This window comes from Sinocyclocheilus anshuiensis, unplaced genomic scaffold (genome assembly GCF_001515605.1).
Source record: "Sinocyclocheilus anshuiensis isolate Anshui unplaced genomic scaffold, SAMN03320099.WGS_v1.1 scaffold775, whole genome shotgun sequence".
NCBI classification, from domain to species: Eukaryota; Metazoa; Chordata; class Actinopteri; order Cypriniformes; family Cyprinidae; genus Sinocyclocheilus; species Sinocyclocheilus anshuiensis.
Window position 1 is genome coordinate 401,957 of NW_015552614.1, and position 19,190 is coordinate 421,146.

At 35.7% G+C, this 19,190-nt stretch overlaps 1 protein-coding gene across 2 annotated transcripts; it reads right to left on the minus strand.

Annotated features, from left to right (window-relative positions):
• Nucleotides 1–12,080: 12,080 nt before the first annotated feature.
• On the minus strand, nucleotides 12,081–14,606 carry LOC107665957 (UPF0462 protein C4orf33 homolog). Of its 2 annotated transcripts, XM_016457032.1 has the most exons (6): nucleotides 14,531–14,606; nucleotides 13,926–14,137; nucleotides 13,604–13,664; nucleotides 13,467–13,518; nucleotides 12,710–12,909; nucleotides 12,081–12,186 (listed from the first exon to the last, which is right to left on the minus strand). In XM_016457032.1, exons 2-6 carry the CDS (start codon nucleotides 14,104–14,106, stop codon nucleotides 12,087–12,089), a joined length of 594 nt encoding a protein of 197 aa, XP_016312518.1. In that variant the 5' UTR covers nucleotides 14,107–14,137; nucleotides 14,531–14,606; the 3' UTR covers nucleotides 12,081–12,086. The 2 variants fall into 2 exon arrangements, with proteins under 2 accessions (XP_016312518.1, XP_016312517.1); XM_016457031.1 differs by lacking the exon at nucleotides 14,531–14,606 and having other exon boundaries at nucleotides 13,926–14,315.
• Nucleotides 14,607–19,190: the final 4,584 nt, after the last annotated feature.

Here is a 19,190-nt window from a genome sequence, read left to right on the forward strand (position 1 = left end):
GTGTGTGTGTGTGTGTGTGTGTGTGTGTGTGTGTGTGTGTGTGTGTGTGTGTGTGTGTGTGAGGTGCTTGTGCCTAAACCCCTGTGCTTCATTATATCTTGATGATTTTGCAGACCTTGGCACACATGCATACACACTCACACACACACACATACATATACATACCCTTAAACATATGAAAGAAAGAGCCACAGTGCCATCTGCTGATCACACAGCCTGTACTCTCTCTCTCTTTCTCTCTCACTGTAGCTGCAGAAACAGCTTCTTCCATCATGCGCCCCTCCTATCAATAGCAGGTAGACAAGGCAGTGCTACATTGCAGAGGGAGCTTGTTTGTGTTATTGTGAGGCTGTGGATGTGCAGCGAGGGGAAAGAGACAGTGAGAGTGAATGGAAGTGACAAACGGAGGAAAAAGTGAGCAAGTCAGTGTTTGTTTTAGGGCCCCTAACTCCTTAGATATCTCATATCTACAATTATATTATCGTATACAATGAAGAAGTTTTTTTTTTGTATCACATACAATGAAGATGTTTGCACTTAAAAGCAAAATAGAAGTATTTTTGGTTGTGGTCTAAAACCCTCTCTCTTTTTCTCATCCTCTTTAGGTCTTACAACATGTCCACACTGCATCATTGAATTTGAATTTGCATGGGTAAAATAATAAATTTTTATTAAACTGAACTATTTATATCAGTGTTATTTTAGTATTATATATACTATTATAGTATTTATTCACATTTTGAATTAGTTTTTATTTTTATATTTAGATTTTTTTAATTTTACTATTTACTATTTATATCTTACTATATATATCAGTGTTATTTTAGTATTATTTATATACTATTGTATTTATTCACATTTTGAACTAGCTTTTATTTTTTTATTTTTTTATTTTTTTTTATTGAAGTTTTAGTAATTTTATCTTTATATATATATATATATTTCTGGTAACACTTTACAATAAAGTTCTTATATTAAATTTGTTCTTATAATAGATGTTAATAATAACAACATACTTCCGTTAACATGAAGTAACAATGAAAAATATTTCTAAAACATTTATTAATCTTAGTTAATGTTAATTTCGGCATTCACTAATAAATAATTAAAATAAAAAGTTGTATCTGATAATATTATTTAATGGACCTGAGCTAACATTAACTAACAATGAACAATTGTATTTTTATTAAATATCATTAACAGAAATTAGTAAATACTGCAACACTTGTTAGTTAGTGTACATTAACAAATGGGACAATATTGTAAAGTGTCACCATATTTATGTTTAGCTTTATTTTTATTTCAGTTTTAGTCATTTTAGTAATACAACTCAAAATTATTTTCATTTCAGTTTTTAAGTAGAAGTTATCATCTAATGGTTGCCTTAAAATGATTTTTATGCAGGCAGCTCACCGGTTTGGGAGCATCCACAATGATGATGATAACCCGTATGTGTGGGAGGATTGACTTCGTTTTAAATAAAAATAATACATGCTCAAGGAAACACAGACAGCCGTAGTAGCTGCTGTCAGGAGTTCAGAGCGATGAGGGAAAGAAGATCAGGTGGGATCAGCTAAAAGACACACTCAACATTCTTATTCACATCTTCCATAACAGGATGTGACAAGTGCTATAAAGACTCCAAAACTCAGAAAATCACTCTGTACAAAAAAAAAAAAAACAGAAAATTTCCTCGCTGGACAATTTTTTTCAACCTATAAACTCACACACACACGCATTCTAGCACTAGAATGTTCCCAAGGCGAACATAGATGGTCAAGTCAAGGTCAGGACCCCGTATCCATTTTGGTTAGCAAGAGACCATCAGAACCATGAGTGGATCCATTTAGCCCTTTACATAGCTACACTCCCTCCCAAGAGATAGACGGATAGAGAGAAAGAGGGATGACCATTTTCCACAGCCAGAGGGTTCTCTTTAGGGTCTTGCATCATCTCATACACAATACACCAGCTAATGGCGTGTAATAATCCCCCATAAAGACTTAATGTGCTTAATGTGTGGGGTCAGCAGAACACTTCTTCAAATGGTTTCATATGGCAGCACACGCAAAAACCGTCCAACCAGACTGAAGAAGCGCCAGGCCATGGCAAACCAAGGATGGAAATTGTTTTACTGCTGGATCTTCCAGTTATTTATTAAAGCAATAGTTCACTGGAAAATGAAAATTCGGACATTATTCATCTTCATGTTGTTCAAAGTTTGGAGAACTATTTTACCATGTTCAAAGGACAGAGATAGTGGTGAGATCTAACAGACGTGTGAATGTGCAGTGACTGTTTAGCAGATGTTGATGAACTCCTCATTGTGTACCAAACAGGAACACCCATAGATAATATTCCTTTGTAATTGACAGCTGACAGTGGTTTTTCTGGTCTCTTTACAGTGCCTCTCTTACCTTACACTGGGTAGTATCGTGGTACAGTGATGGTATCAGATAGTAATACTATGGCAGGCTACTTTCATATATACCATTGTACTGAATGATTACCATACTCATATACAATAAAATGCAAAGGTACTTCAATTAATATCACAATATTACCCTTACTCTATAAGTAATGTGGCACCATGGTATAGTGATGTTATCAGATAGTACTACTGAAATTCATGTACCACTATGGTATTTTAACAGTACTTCCAAAAATATTATGGTACTACCATGCTGCATGTCCAAAATACCATGATAGTATCATGTACATGTCCAAAATACCATAATATTACCCTTACTAAAAAGTAATGGCAGTATCATGGTATAGTGATATCATGGTACAATATCAGATGCTAATACTATAGTAATAATAATACTAATGCTTATACTAATGTTATGGTATTAGGAAATATTCATTCAAATTTCATGGTGCTTCCAAAAATATCACCATGGTACCATGTCCAAATTTATGTGTGTGTGTGTGTGTGTGTGTGTGTGTGTGTGTGTGTGTGTGTGTGTGTGTGTGTGTGTGTGTGTGTGTGTGTGTGTGTGTGTGTGTGTGTGTGTGTGTGTGTGTGTGTGTGTGTGTGTGTGTGTGTGTGTGTGTGTGTGTGTGTGTGTGTGTGTGTGTGTGTGTGTGTGTGTGTGTGTGTGTGTGTGTGTGTGTGTGTGTGTGTGTGTGTGTGTGTGTGTGTGTGTGTGTGTTACTATGGTGCTCAAACATGCTTCCAAAAAGGTATGGTATTGTTTTGTAGGTAAGGCACATTTGTATGTAATCAGTGTGTTAAGGTGAGAAATGGTTATGAATTTGTTTTTATTGCCAGTATGTGTGTAAAAGTCAAAGCACAGAAGAGAAAGATGAGGGAGAGTTGATGTGTGACTTCCTTAAACAGGAGAGTGAAGGTCAAGTCTATGGTCAGCCTGATATAAAGTCAGTGAGCTCTCACTGTAGCAGTGGTTCTGTCACTGTGGAGATGAAACAGTTGCTAAGGGGTGCTGCTGCCTTTGGTGGCTAGTAATGCTCAGCGTGTGGTCATCCTTACTGCTGTCTGGTTTTTTTAATGTCTTTTTTTCCCCTTCAAACCCCAAGTGCTTATTTCATTCTTCCCTTCTTAACTATTGATGACAGAAATCTAGTCTGCACCTCAGAGAGAACCCTTCACCCTGACATAACCACACACACACACACACACACACACACACAAGTGATCACATATCTTTTCTCTGACCTCCTCTGTGGACCTGTCATCGTCTATTCTGTCTTCAGTTCCTTACTATACATCACCCTTTTTAACTGTTTTTTTTATATATATATAATTACAATTTAAAATACCTGTTTTCTATTTTAGTATATTTTAAAGTTTATTCCTGCGATGGAAAAGCTGCATTTTCAGCAGTCGTTACTCCAGTCTTCAGTGTCACATGATCCTTCAGAAATCATTCTAATATGCTCATTTGGTGCTCAAGGGACTTTTATTATGATCGTCAATGCTGACAACAGTTTTTGATGCTTAATATTTTAAAAAATCAAAAATTATCATGTTTTCCCCAAAAAATATTAAGCAGCAAAACCCGGTTTCAACCTTTATAATTTGATAATAAGTGAGCAGTAATAACTGATAATAACTGATCACCAAAAATTGCTCAAAAATTGGAATTCATAGGCTAAAAGGCACTGAAAGCTGCATTTTATATATGCAGCTTTCAGTGCCTTTTAGCCTATGAATTCCAATTCCTAGACTGAGATCCGAAAGCATTTTAAATTCTAGTTGAAGTCCTCATGATCCCAAATGGAGGGCTCATGATTGTGAATGACACATTAGATGAATCTTGATGGTGAAGTCCCTCTGATCTTGGCACGCGTATCTTTATTTTTAGTGCAGTTTCTCTGAGACGTATGAGCACTTGGAGTCCTGATTAGCTGGTTGCACTCAGCACTGAGTAAAATTAATTGTAATTAATTCAGAATGGCATCAGATTCATGCAGATGTCTTTTGGCAGCTGGGATATGTCAATATCAAATATATGCCCTAAAGCAATCACAGGATGATGGTCTTGCTGAAAGATGTTTGCTTATGAAGTCAGTTTGATCAAACCTGTAGTTTTTAATTCCTTTCAAAATGGATAAACATTTATTTTTGAAGTTGATGTAGTTGTAATGGGTGCAGTCTAAAATGTGTATTTTTGAAATGTCATATTTGGTAATTGCAAGTGTTTTAACTCTGGAAACACTTTTCTGGTGCAACTGATCTTAATGGAAGCCTGTGTGAATTTTTCAAAAAGTGACATGACATTTTAATGAATTAAGATCAATTATGTATCGCAAGTGTTTTGTTAATATTCTTTCTTGTTTCAGTCTTTTGAAATAACTGAAAACTGATTGTTTTTATAAACATTGTAACATAGCAGTCTTAGATGATGTTGCCCTATTCTTGCACATTACCTGTCATTCATTAGCACTGTAAACATTATTTTTCCATTGTCACTTTTGAGTTCTGACATGTGGTGCTGTCAGATTGCACTTTGTGTTGTGTAACTTGATTTGTGTCACATTTATTTGTGCACATTGGTTCTGTCTCTCTGGTAATTGTAATCTGTAATTACCCTTACAAAAAAATAACTAGGATAGCCAAGTTCTGCCAAAGTACCACAGTTACTACAGTTATTTTCGTTGTTCCAACTTTGTCCTGTTCCAACCACTGTCATTAAAATTAAATGAATAAATATTCTGAAAGTTTGGTCTGTTTGCAGGAGGTAACATTTTAAATTATGTAGATTTACTTATTTGTAGATTAATACTGATTAATTAAGATTTTTTTTTTTTTTAATGTTAGAATTAATTAATTAAGTCTATTGCTGCAATATTTTGTGAGTGTTTATACCTGCAATGAAGGTTTTTTTAGACATGCAGCTGTTTCATGGTTGTGCAAATTACATTTAAAGTCAAGAAAGTTGAGAAGCAAGATTAAGTGTTATAAATAAATGGGTAAATAAATATAAAATAAATACATAAATGGGAAAGAGTCAGAATTACAGTGTAGGTGGAAATATTTCCCTGAGGCGGATAAAGCGGAGGATGAAAGAAGAGAGAAAATCGGGCTAGAGAGAGAGGGAGAGAGAGAGAGAATAAAAGGATTCAGACAGATATATATGAAAATATGCTTTTCCATATGTTGTCCTTTGGAGTCACCAAAGGAAAACCTATTCTTATTTGAGCTGTGTTTCTTGGAATTTAGCAGTTGCTTTTTAGGAGCTAGTACACTCTAAAAAAATGCTGGGTTAAATATAACCCAGCCCTGGGTTAAAAAGGGACAAACCCAGCTATTGGGTTGTTTTGACCCAGCGGCTGGGTTGTTTTGAACCCAACCGCTGGGTCAAAACAACCCAAAATATAATATAATATAATATAATATAATATAATATAATAATCTGTTTTATTTTCTTTTGTTAAATATATGGTTAGCAATTTTTGGCTAGCTTAACAAACATGATTTTGATATTTCTTTGGCAATAAATATTTAATATACTTCCAAATTAAATGAGCTTAACAAATGTAAATAAAATTCATTAAAAAACAACAGGTTGCAAATTTGAGCTTGGCAAATGCAGTCAACAAAGCAATTTCTATTCATAATTAAAGATTGTAGATTAGAAATTGCTTTTACAGCAATAATATTGAATTACTGGAAACATATTGATGTGGGACAGTCTATTTTATGGGTGGAGGTTTATAGACTTTTGATGGATTGAAAACTCTTTCCTTTCCATGCTAATTTACTTTTTTAAATAGTTTATCCATCCAATCTAATAGTTCCTACAACTAAAATCATGGGATTTGTGCATCTAAGTATATACCCTATTTGTGGAAAGTGCCAGCACTGCATGGACCTTTCCAGTCTTTTGTTTCTTCTTCCTGTAATGGTCCATTACTTCCTGTACTCTGTGTATTGTGTTCATAACACTGAATAATTTCAGCATACTCTGTGAAAACAAACCTTATTTGTTTTGATTCACGGAACCCAATTTCAGTCCATTGTCTGGCTTTGCTTTATTGTCATTTGTCCTTACTCACCAGGACCACAATCTTCTTTATTTTCTTCTCTTCACCAATCATGGTGTGCTCACGGTGTGCTCCGAAGATAGTATCAGACATTATGAAGGCTTATTGATTTTGTCAAGGTAGTAACCTGAGCAGTACATGTCTTACCTCTTAGATAATTGGATAATGCTGAGAAACGTATGCCGTGAGACAGATGGTACAGTGTCAGACAGCAAAGTGACAAAAAGAAAAAAGGACTAAAAACGAGCAGATATGTCTGAGCTTTTCTGACTTTAATCTGAGTGCAAGAGATGATCCTATTGGACATGCAGATGAGCATTTCTCTTTGCAGAAAGAGAAACAGAGTTAACTGGAGTGAGACGAGTCAGTTTTATCTTTTGCCTGCTATATATACTCTATGGAATTCTGATATCACCACAGCCAGAAGATAAAGAAGCAAATGACTCAGGCAAAGCAATAATCAAATTTTCCCCCTCTCTCTCTCTCTCTCTCTCTCTCCAAGGTTTAGTCACCTGCTTTATTGTGGCTTATGAAATATAATATTTGTATGATAGTACTTGACAAACAATTAATGCCCTTTGGTTTTGTGTGTTTATGTGGAGCTTTTTAATTGATAAAAGGGCAAGATGCCTCAGACATATTCTGTTAATTAAGCAAAGAGACTTGTTTAACTAATTGATGATTTTCCATTGACTGCTTTGATGTTTTCAAAATGGTTATTTAATGTTTTGTAGGGTAATTAACATGTAGCACAGTCCATTAAGCCTTGTTCAACAATTAATTAGAAATATTTCTAAATGGCTGCAGAACTAGAGATATTCCTGCAGTAATATATGAAGATCATTTAAGACACATTATAGAAGACATTCCAGAATAGAATGATTGCGAGTGTGATTTTACTTTCATAGAAAAATGTACAATAATTGTAAGACACACACTGACGTAATATTGACAGTTAACCTTTGCTGCACCGGCTATATAATAATTCCAAACAAAGCCACAGCAGAATCAAACCTTTTCTGTAGTGCCGTTACTAAATTAATCTTTTTTTTTGGAACGATTCAGATAAGTGAATAATTCAATGACTCACCTATACTTTTTTCGTACCTGAATGAATACGATTCTATTCACCCCTTATACCCTCATTTACTATTCCTAACATTACTCCACTAATATAGTCCACTGAATGAGGGAATGAAAACGAGTGAGTGAATTTGGTTCCACTATGGTTTCAGACACCACTTCAAATGGCTGTAGGCTAGCTGCTAAAGAACTGTGAGTGTCACAACAAATGAATTCACGTGTGTTAGCATGGTATCCGGTGTACTCAGTGTCCGAATTTGCTTGCTCATTTTAAATCACTCATCCAGTAGATTATGTTAGTGGAGTAATGTAGGAAATAATGAATGAGGGTTTGAAGGTGCTTAAGTCTTATTCATTCAGGAACAAAACAAATATAAGTCATTGAATTATTCACTGAACTGAATCATACAAAAAAAAAAAAAAACTCTGATTCATTCAAGAACACCAGCAGAGAGATGCAAAAACAGGTTTGATTTTGCTGTGGCCTTGTTTGGAATTTTGTAGAGCAAATAATTTTACTCTTTACTGCACTTTGTTATCCTTCTAGTTTACCGAGAGTGTCTAAAGAATTGTAAGCCTTGCACATTCACAGAAAATGGTGTTTTAAAGAGTCGGTAGAATTGAATGTTTCAATGACTCACTTGTCATCTAATGCACAATCACAGATACTTATCTCATCCTTGCAGGCTTTTCATTTCCCATAAGAGTGTAACTTGTTTAGCTAGTTTGTTTTGTCAGTGATATTAATCAATACAATTCTGTGCACATCAGGATGGAAATGTTGTTTTGGCCGTCTGACTGCAGCATTTGTCTTCAGCTCACCCATCTGTGGCTCTCAGACAAATGGGAGCTGATATTCCATCAAACTGACCCTCGTGCACAAACAGAACATCTCGCTGTGAGTTAACCACTTTATGAACAACTCCACAGTTACCACGTTCACTTTAGAGCATGACCTCTAAATGTCTTGTGGAAAGACTCTTGGCTCCGTCTCTTGTGTCTCCCCCCGCCTCGTTCTCTTTCTTCATGGGTTTAGTATTGACAGAAAAGCTGAGAGTATCCAGGTAATATTTTCAACCCCGTCTCTCCACATACTCTCCCATTTATGGCCATATAAAGTTCAATTCTGTTATTTTGTGATTTAGTGTCTCTGCTGGCCCTGCGTTCCATGCCCTCAGTGGACCCGCTCATCTTGTTCTCATCCAGTCATTCGTTTTCCTGTGCACCGTGATTGGGTTATATCGAAATATTCATTCATCACACAGAACGACCTTTATTCCACTATCAATCAGAGGGTGTCGCGCGGGTAAAGGCTCTCCTCGGCAGCCCTCCCCCCTCCAGCACTTCTACACAGCACAAACAGCCTGATAATGTTGTGTTGCCTGCCATCCTCTCTTATTACTGCCTCCCAACTCAGATTTATCATCTTCCCCTCTCCTTAAAATCTGTAAAAATAACCTCCGCTTTGCGAGTGTGGTTCTTCATCATCCTTTACTTTTAGGCCTCCTTCTTTTATAGTGGCCTTTAATGGGCTTCACTGATGTGCGTGGGTGAGAGAGAGTGTATTGTACTAATGTTTATGATTATGACAGAGTTATAAAGGAAAATATTCTCCCTGACAGTCCCTTTTATCCAGAAAAGCTTTTGTTGCCATGGAAACACGTTTTTGGAGCTCAGAGCGCAATGATTGATATTTTTTAGTGATGAAAAAAAGAACAAAAAACTATATCAACATTATCTCTGATAGAAAAAAAATACTTTGTTAACTGCCACTAGACACTATTACAGGTTCAAAATATTTGTTTGTTAATGTGTGTTCCAATAGATGGGAATCAATATTTTAGTGCAGATATTACCTGCCTGTGACAAATGGATGGAAGGGGCAAAAGCAACAGGTAAACAGGTCCATTATGGATATAATGGAATTAAAATAACAAACATGATTCATTGTCATTTTTAAAAAAGGGAGTGACAATGTTCACCCCTCCCTTCGGAGTTCAGGGTTGTATCTAATGTGTATTCGATTAAATCATTTCCATTGCGGCTAACGATGTTCAACTAGCAGAAATAGGTCTGAAAACATGCCAGTGCTCATCTACCCATTCAGTTTTGAACAGGCCTCCTATCAATTATAAAATGTCAGCACATAAATTCTCCCCGATTTAAAAAACATGAGTGGAAGGCCATCTGATTGACTTCGCTCTGCTCCTAACAAGAAGCAATTTGTACTCTGCTATTTCCCCCAGTGAATAGATTACATGTGGAGAGAACAAATGTGATTAGAGTCTCTGTGTGTAATTTGAGTACGGGCCTGGATGTGATTCTTTCTATTGGGTTCTGTTTTTATTTATTTATTTATTTATGTTAAATATATTAGTGATGTGTCCTGCCTCCCTGCATTCCCCGCAGATGGACTTGAGTAACATCTTTTCCCATGTTATACATAGGCTAATACATATAAATAATTAATACATTTATGAATACACACATTAATATAATATAGGATACTTAATATAGCCTATATACGTAAGTGTATATATTTAATGCATGCCATAATTAATTATTAACATAATTAATAAATAAACTAACAAAACGTGCATTTACCAGCAAATTAATGACATATTAACAGATTACATGATGTTTGTTTCTATAAACTCTGAGATTGAGTAGGCTAGCTAATAACACTGTAACACGAACCCTTTAAAGTGTGCCCTTTTCAACAAGTTATGATATCAGAAATGTTTAATTCAAAATCTTTTTAATAAAGCCCTTCTTTCGTTAGCCGTGACCTTCGCTCTCAGCTACCGAGCTCGCATTCAGCTCACGCCCGCAGCTCGCGCTCCAGTCAGCGCTCGTGTCAGGAGTTCGGCAGCGCGAGAGCAGCGGCTCGGTAATTAGTCACCGTTAATATTCATTTAACGGACAGCGGCTGTAATTATAAAGCCGTGTTCCGTCTTATTAGCAGCTAATTTGTAGTTTACGCGAGCTCCTATTGATTATACGCATGGGTTTGTTGAGAGAGTTAAAGCTCGGCTGTTTATAGAAGAGGTTTTATATCACAGAAATACGTTTTACTTCAGCTACTGTCAGATACTCAAGGTTGGCACGATACCTATTTTAATATTGCGGTAGACCTAATAAAACAAAAAAAGGTTTTAAGGAATCCTCGTATTGCAGTTTTCTCGATTGTTAATATAACTGATTTTAGTTGGCACTTCCCCCCCAAACCATTAATTCAGTTTTCAAAACAAAGACACCTGTAACCTGTAAGAAAAACTGTAATAACTAGATTGAAAAGTTTGAAAGACAAATTTATGCTGGCTTGTCTTAAAGTCTTGTTTAAAAAACGTAAATGGTTTGGTCAGTTAGATGTTCTAGATGTTTGCTAAAGTGTTGCTAGTTGGTTGCAAGGATATTCTGGGTGGTTGCTAGGCTCTTGCTATGCAGTTGCTGGGGTGTTGTTAGAGTATATGGTTGATAGAGTTTGTTCTGGGTGATTACAGATATTCCCCCCTCTGTTAAGAACAGAAAATCAAACATTGTTTTCAAAACTGATCCAGTTTCAGTGCTTTGATATTATTGTATTTCTTTCTAATGTCAGGAAATTCAAAAGTGTTTGTTGCTCTTAAACTTGCACTAAACGTGATTATACTATCTAAGTAGCCTATGTAATTTTATTAGAACCGCATGTCTTCTTTAGTGATACAAGTTCAGAAACATTTATAACCTGTTGAAGTTTTTTACGTTGTGTATTGACTTGGTGCAATGATGGATATTAAAATGTTATTTATTTTTTATTTTAAACAGTATAGATGATTACTTAATGGTAATACAATATTTGTGAACACAACTGTGTATGTCAGACCATAAATCCCCAAAAACTATGCATGGGGGCTTGCTTTGGTGTTGCCACCCCTCATAGACCCCATGCCACCCCTTTGCCACCCTAAAAAATATTTTCTAGATCCGCCCCCGTTTAGGCATATGTTATTGGATTATTATATTTACTACATTTTCTATTGAAAACCTAAGGAGAATTTCTGAAGAATCTTCATGCAACTAATTTCACAGTGTTAGCACATCTGTTACCAAGCTCCAAAACAGGACAAAAACAAAACAAAAACTAAATGTTATAATTTGTTTAATTTCCACATTTACCATCTCCATTATTAAATGGTTATTTTAATTTCAGTCTAAAATTAAAAATTCCCATTTACTGCATATTGCATAGATATTTGGTGCTGGATGGAATATACTTACTGCTGAGATTAGTGCCGCATTTCTGATAAAAGATTTATTAAATTGTGATAATAAAAGCCATTATATTGCACATTATATTACACCCACATTAAAACAAGCCACATCATTAACTTTGATTAGACTGCAATGGAGTTTGTGCTCTAACATAGCCATGAAAGCAAGTTGCAAGTAATTACTGCATAAAAAAGGCTGGTTATTAGCCAGTTTTGTCTTCATTTGTGATTTTCAGTTGGTCATTTGCCTGCCAAATCCCACAGGTCAGATTCTGGCTGAACCCAGTCTTCTCCCATGATGTTTTGCAGAGTGAAGTCTTGAAAATACTCAAGTCGATGGCTGTTCAGATGAGAGAAGAAAATGTTAATATCCTGGTGGGGGGGTGGAGCAAAATATAAATATATCTAAGTATAGGCTATATCTTTAGATTTGTTATAAATTCATTATCTTTTTGTCAATCCACCGATTCACATTTTCAACTGTATGTTTTCTAAACTTACTTATATTATAAAAAAATAAGGGTCGATTTTGGCTTTGGTCTCAAAAAAGAAAAAAAATACTTATTGAAAAATGCAAATTCATTCTCTGCCAGCAGATGGCGCTTTCGGAATGGCAGAAATATTGCGGTTTCCCCAGTAACAAAGCAGCTTGACATGATTATTCATATAATGAGGTTTGGGCCATACAAATTACAGGAGTTTTACCAGAGGTGAATGTAGTAAATATATCAAATACGCAGAATATTTAAACGGGATGATAGCGGGATAGAATGGTAAAGTACGGGAGAATCCCGGGAAAAACGGCAGGGTTGACAGGTATGTGTTAAGATCTAATAAAATCATATTAAGATATCTAAACTTACAAGTCTGGTCCCTGTCCTTCTTGTAGGTCTTCTCTAGGAACAGGATACAGAGCCTCATAGGTCCTTCCTGCTCCAGAGCCATGGATGGCATAGGAATTCATCTTATTAATGCCCTGAGGGAAATACCTCCAAGGTAGAAGTGCTTCTCCCTTCCACTTGTTGTCCTCTATATTGGCTTTGAATGATAGAGGGAGTTGTTGCTGTAGCAGGTTATAGCATAAAAATTATTACAAAATAACAAGCTAATGGTAAAGAATGTCATAAGAACATTTCACATCACTCTATGTTTTCTACCTCCTGTACTATTTCATTGCATTAAGAATTCCTTAATGTTTTAATGTTTATAGACTTTTAATCAGCAAGAACATCTTAAACTGATCAAAGGTGTCGACAGTAAAGGCATTTATAAATGTATCATGGTTTTCACAAAAATATTAAAGCACAGCTGTTTTCCACACTGAAAATAATAAGAAATGTTTCTTGAGAACCAAATCAACATATTAGAATGAGTTCTGATGGATCATGTGACATCGAAGACTGGAGTAATAGTCAAATATAAAAAGTCATTTTTAAATAATAGTAATAATAATATTTCACACTACTACTGTATTTTTTATCAAATAAATGTAGCATTGGAATGAAAATAAGAGACTTTGTACAAAAACACAAAAAGACCCCAAACTTATGAACATTAGTGTAAATATTTTTTAAAAGCTGAAAACAATAATAAACTTATGTACAATGTGTATTTTATTACCATAAATGCATTATGTTTTCCATTCAATAGCAGAATCAGGTGTTGTCCATGTCTGTAATTTCAAAATATTATTTCAATTACACATTAGCAATGACAAATCTTCCTGCTGTCTGAAAAACACTGTAAGCTTAACTTACGGGCAGACTTCCACCTCCAGATACTGCTCAGTGTTGTTGTTCAGGAAAAATGACTCTACCACTGAAAAATTAGTCAAAGAGAAAAAAACTGTAAAAACTGTCAACTGTTTCATAAAATTCGAATTCAAGTTTCCATCAAAGTTAAATCACTTTTACTTATCTGATAATTATATGGATAGTCCAAGGATCAAGGCTGCATGTGCATATGCAACAAGATAAGTTGATTGCACTAATTTGTTATATAATCACATGAAAGTAAGAAACCAAATCTATAAACTAAAATTGACAAATTTGACCACAATTATAGTATAGATGAACATACCCTCATAGTCCCAGAGACCAGGGAACGGCTCTCCAGGAGATCCGGCTGGTGCAGGGGGGTCATTAAAAAAAGGAGCAGTCACTTGCATTAACAAACCATCCTCGCCAGGTGAGAAGCGAATCTTTACCGGCTCATGATCCACAGGTAAACTGTCCCAGGTATGTTTGATATGGAACTCCATGGCAGTCAGGAGGATACAACCGACGCAGACACTGTTAAGCATGGTAAAATCTTATTTTCTTCTATCAAGACCTGAAATAATAATAAATGACTATCTAGCTGAGTTTAACAAAAAGTTATCAATAATTATATACTTATTTGTCTGTTTATATATAGACTTTAAAGTATCAATATATATCCACAGTTCTGTGCTCTAATACATCTTAAGCAGCTCAGGACACAGGACTGTCTGATATGAAATAAAGTTCAACAGTCATTGATAAGCAATACATCTGATATCATAAACATAACACCTGATGTCGTGGGAAGAACACTTCCTGATTTGTGGCATATATCAACTAAGCGTCCAACAAATGTTTCAGTAGTCAGGCACATAGTCGGTATTAAAAAAAAAATGAAAACAAAATATTGAAGTAATGTCTTGCCTTATTCGATCACATCAAGGGCCCTCATTTTAATAGTTCCTCAATTCAAGAACCATGAAAAACAGGAACTCCATAAACTGGAACTCCATAAAAGGATTTGGAGGTACCTAATACCTATCCTTTGAACTTTACATTTATTTACATGTTTCTGCTACTTTGTGATATTACGCGATGGCAAAAATAAGCATTTGTAGTTTTTAAGTTGATATGACAGAGTGTTCAGCACGTTTATAATGAATGTTGAAATATGTGTAGTCGTTAGCCAAATCTCCACCTGGATACCAATGACGCTTAATGCTGCTGCTGCTGAGATTACAGACCAAATTCGCTTCTTTTTCATTTAATCTCTTTGTAAAATATATATTATTTCGTAATCTAGTTTATTAAATGTACGTTTACTCGATTAGACCAACATGATAGATGATATGGTTCTACAGAGTCAGTTAATTCAATGGTAAACCAATATTCCTACACAAAGACAGTTTCCAGGGATCATTTGTGCTGGCTGTGTCTAAACTGACTGCTTCAGAAGGCAAATTGTTCCCCGTTGCGTACAACCTACCTGCCGACCCACATACTAAATGTTATTATAGTTATGTTGATGATACAGTTTTGCAAAGCATATGGTTTGTAGTTACGTTTGACCTAACAAAGTTTATTGCTGTTGCAGATGCAAAAATGACAACAGAAGTCGACTATCTTCGAGATCAAGGTGAAACACGCTAGATCACAGAAATAATGGTGTGCAGATGCATGCGCGGTTTTACAATCACGCATATTCATCAGCACTTGAACTTTGTTTTGTGTCTTATCAGTGAATCGTCTGAACTCCGTCCTGGGTCGATATCAGGATGAATTTCCTCCTCCCTCCTCAGTGTCACAGGTCAGTTATATGATTAGATGGCAGTTTTATCTGTTGAATTGTGTAGAACAGGGGTTTCAACCAGTGTTGCCAACTGCTTTCAATTGAAAGTAGCTAAAACTGGTAGCTAAATGTCACTAGATGACATCACAATGGCAAATTCACTGATCTATATAAAGATGATTGTAGATCAGTGCGCAAGAGGAGAACTTAGATAAGGTTTGTCCAAGAAGTTGCTATATTTGTCCCTAAACTTTTGAAAAAAGTCTCAAAAGGGGCGGGGAAGTCGCTAAATCTAGCTACAAAGTAGCTAAATTGGCAACACTGGTTTCAACTCGGTTCCTGGAGGGCTGGAGCCCTGCAGAGTTTAGCTTCAACCCTAATTAAACGCACTTGATACAGCTAATCAGGTCCTTCAGGCTTATTTGAAAACTACATGGTATGTGTGTTGGACTCAGCAGGGCTGTGGTGCTCCAGGAACTGAGTTTGACACCCCTGATGTAGACGATCATCTCTAGATATTTACATAAGCTCCTATGGTGCATAATGAATGTTTTAAGTATAAAAGAAAGTTCAATAGCTACATAAATACAAATTCTATTATCATTCTCATCCTCATGTTGTTCCAAGTCTGTATGACTTTTTTTCTTCTTTGCGTAATGCAAAAGGAAATGTTAGGTAGAATGTGAGAACTAACAGCTTCAGTCATCATTCACTGTTATTGCATGTGAGTATATGAGCTCATGCAGTCTCTCTCTGTCTCCTGAATGATTTTCTGTTTCTTCATTTAGTTTTTTTCTTCTTTCCGCTGGCTCTTATCACAGCATTTATGAATGTTTAGTCCCATGACTTGAGGAACAAAACTCTTTTTTAAAGACAGAGGAAGGTATAAGGACAAGAAAAATGGGTCTGATTCAAAACTGTTCAGCCACTTTCACATTAAATTGTTCTCTGAATTGACTTCGCTTCTAGTTTCATTTAAGCTTGTCTTTTCTGCTCTTTTCTCATCCTCTCCTCATCATTTGTTTTATCTATTTGCTTTGCGTCTCTATCTTGTCTCTTCTCTCTTTGTCTCACCTTGTCTCTACATCTTTGCTTGCCTCAACTCTTCTTGTTTCTTCTCTTTGCCTCTCTTCTTGGATCATCTTGACTCTGCACTTCTTTTCTATCCTGTCTCACATTGTCTCTTGTGTTTTCTTCTTTGGTTTATATGTACACTTTAACTGTCTTGTTTTATCTTGACTCTCCTCTCTTTGTCTTGCCTTTCCTTGTGTCTTCTCTTCTTGTTTCTACTCTGCTCTTCTTGTCTGACCTCGTCTTTTCTCCTCTTGTCTTGTTTCATCACGTCTTGACCCTTTTCTTTGCTGCTTTTCTCATTTCTTCTCGTCTAGCCTTGTCTCACCTTGTCTCTTCTCCACTTTTCTTATATGGTCTCATCTTGACTCTCTGCTACTCATTTATTTCTTCTCCTCTTTAACTTCTCCATTCTCCTTCTGTCTTCTCCATTTTTCAACTTGTTTTGAATCTTCTCTTTGCTTCTCATTTTGTTTGATTTTGTCTCTTCTCTTCTCCCCTCTTCTTTTCTGTTATTGTCTCATCTCATGTTTTCTCCACTAGTCTTGTCTCATCTTGCTTCGTATTGCTTTTTGTATTTTAATAAATAAATTGTATTAATAATAAATACATAAATAAACAGAACAACTCCTAAATTAAACAGGATTTCTTAATTCACCCTTCAGCAAATTAAGCCCTAAAAAGGTTTTAAATTGAAGCAGATTTTATTATTAATTTAGTATTAAATGTTGAATGGACTTTTAAAAAAAATGAATATTTTCCTCAGTGTTTTTTTTTGTTTTTCACATCTCATTATCAAAAATATCTAAACATCCTTAAATCAAAATGCATTTACTTAAGATGTAAATTTGTATATATTTTTTTTACTTGATATTAAAAAGGTCTTAAAAGTCTTAATTTAACTTCATAAAGCCTGCAGAAACCCTGAATAAAGGCTCGAAACACTTGGGATATTGTGTGTAGACTTTTTTTTATTTTATAGACGGGTGATCTGCTCGTGGAATCTGCAGCTCCCTGGCTCTCAGACGGGTGAGTCTCTACAGCCAATTACAAACCTACTACTACAACCTCTAGCTGAAGTTCACTACTATTTTAACCATGCATCCAGTTCGTAATTAAAAAAGAAAAAATTCAGGCCTTTTCATGAACACCATGCCGCTGTAAATAATCTAATTTTGAAAGAGTGGCTCAAATTTGTACTGAACTTAAAGAGAGGCTTGCTGGGGCATAAATGTGCACACATTGTTATGAATGTTCTGTTTATTTTTCTCACCTTTGACCTTTTTTTTTTTATTGCGGTGACAACTTTTGCAAAGGCAAGCACTGTTCCAATATTATTTAATTAGAAAATATATCAAATTTAGTGATGTTTTCATTTTAGTATGTATTATTAAAATTATTATGATTTGAGTAATTATATCTATATCTATCTATATATATATATATATATATATATGATAAAATCTGAATTTCATATTAAAAAAGTGCTATATAATATTAACATTCTAGAGCTTTTCAAATTTATGTAACTGCCCTAATATTATTTATTTCTAGTGATTTGACAGCGTAACCTGCCACATCTGATTTTTACTCGCATTTGAAATTAACACTTGCTATCTTTAAAAATCTATTTTTATATTAAATATTTACTTTATATTATATATTATAATATATTATAGAAATATTACAATTATTAATGAATGAATGATGGATGCATTTATATAGCGCTTTATTGTGTATTGCTCTACACCCAAAGCGCTTTACAATTATGAGGGGGGTCTCTCCTCAACCACCACCAGTGTGCAGCATCCACCTGGATGATGCGACGGCAGCCACAGGACAACGGCACTAGTATGCTCACCACACACCAGCTACAGGTGGAGAGGAGAGAGAGTCATAGAGCCAATCAAGTGGATGGGGATTATTAGGAGGCCATGATGGTCAGAGGGCAGTGGCAGCAATTTGGCCAGGACTCCGGGGTCACACCCCCACTCTTTGCGAGAAGTGCCATGGGATTTTTAATGACCAGAGAGTCAGGACCTCGGTTTAACGTCTCATCCGAAAGACTGTGCTTTTTTGACAGTATAGTGTCCCCATCACTAACTATACTGGGGCGTTAGGACCCACGCAGACCACAGGGTGAGCACCCCCTGCTGGCCTCACTAACACCTCTTCCAACAGCAACCTAGTTTTCCCAGGAGGTCTCCCATCCAGGTACTGACCAGGCTCAACCCTGCTTAGCTTCAGTGAGCAACCAGTCTTGGGCTGAAGGGTGATATGGCTGTAGAAAAAAAACGTGCTTTTACCTTTAAACCATGCCTTTAAAAGTATCTACTTTCTTCTGATATGGATTTAAGTTGATTATGTGTGCGTGGAGTACGCTCCAGGTGCTCCTGAGGATTACATATCAACACTTGACATTACAGAGTAATGAGATATTAGTGTGTCACTCATCAAGCGTTCCACTTTCAGCCCGACATTGCCCTCCTTTAGGGAGCAGTTCACCAGAATGTTGTTGCAAATCACATCTAAACCTCTCTAGAAAGCACATCAGTTCAAGTCAAGTCTCAAGTGACTTTTTTTTGAGTTTGTGGACTTTCCAATTCATATTCACATTTCTGTTTTCCTAATTAACTGAGAATGAAGTAATTAGCTGTAAATGAAACATCCAGAGACATTTCTCTGCCTCCTCCTCCTCTTCATAGAGATGGTAATACGGAAAAG

Bases quoted from the DNA above. Each gene is read 5' to 3' on its own strand.
- LOC107665957 (XM_016457031.1), bottom strand. From the start codon at position 14,148: ATGCTTAACAGTGTCTGCGTCGGTTGTATCCTCCTGACTGCCATGGAG. The intron at 13,519-13,603 runs GTAAGTTAAGCT...TTGAAATTACAG, and splicing joins CTGGAGGTGGAAGTCTGCCC to ACATGGACAACACCTGATTC. The intron at 12,910-13,466 runs GTAATAAAATAC...AACCTGCTACAG, and splicing joins GAAAACATAATGCATTTATG to CAACAACTCCCTCTATCATT.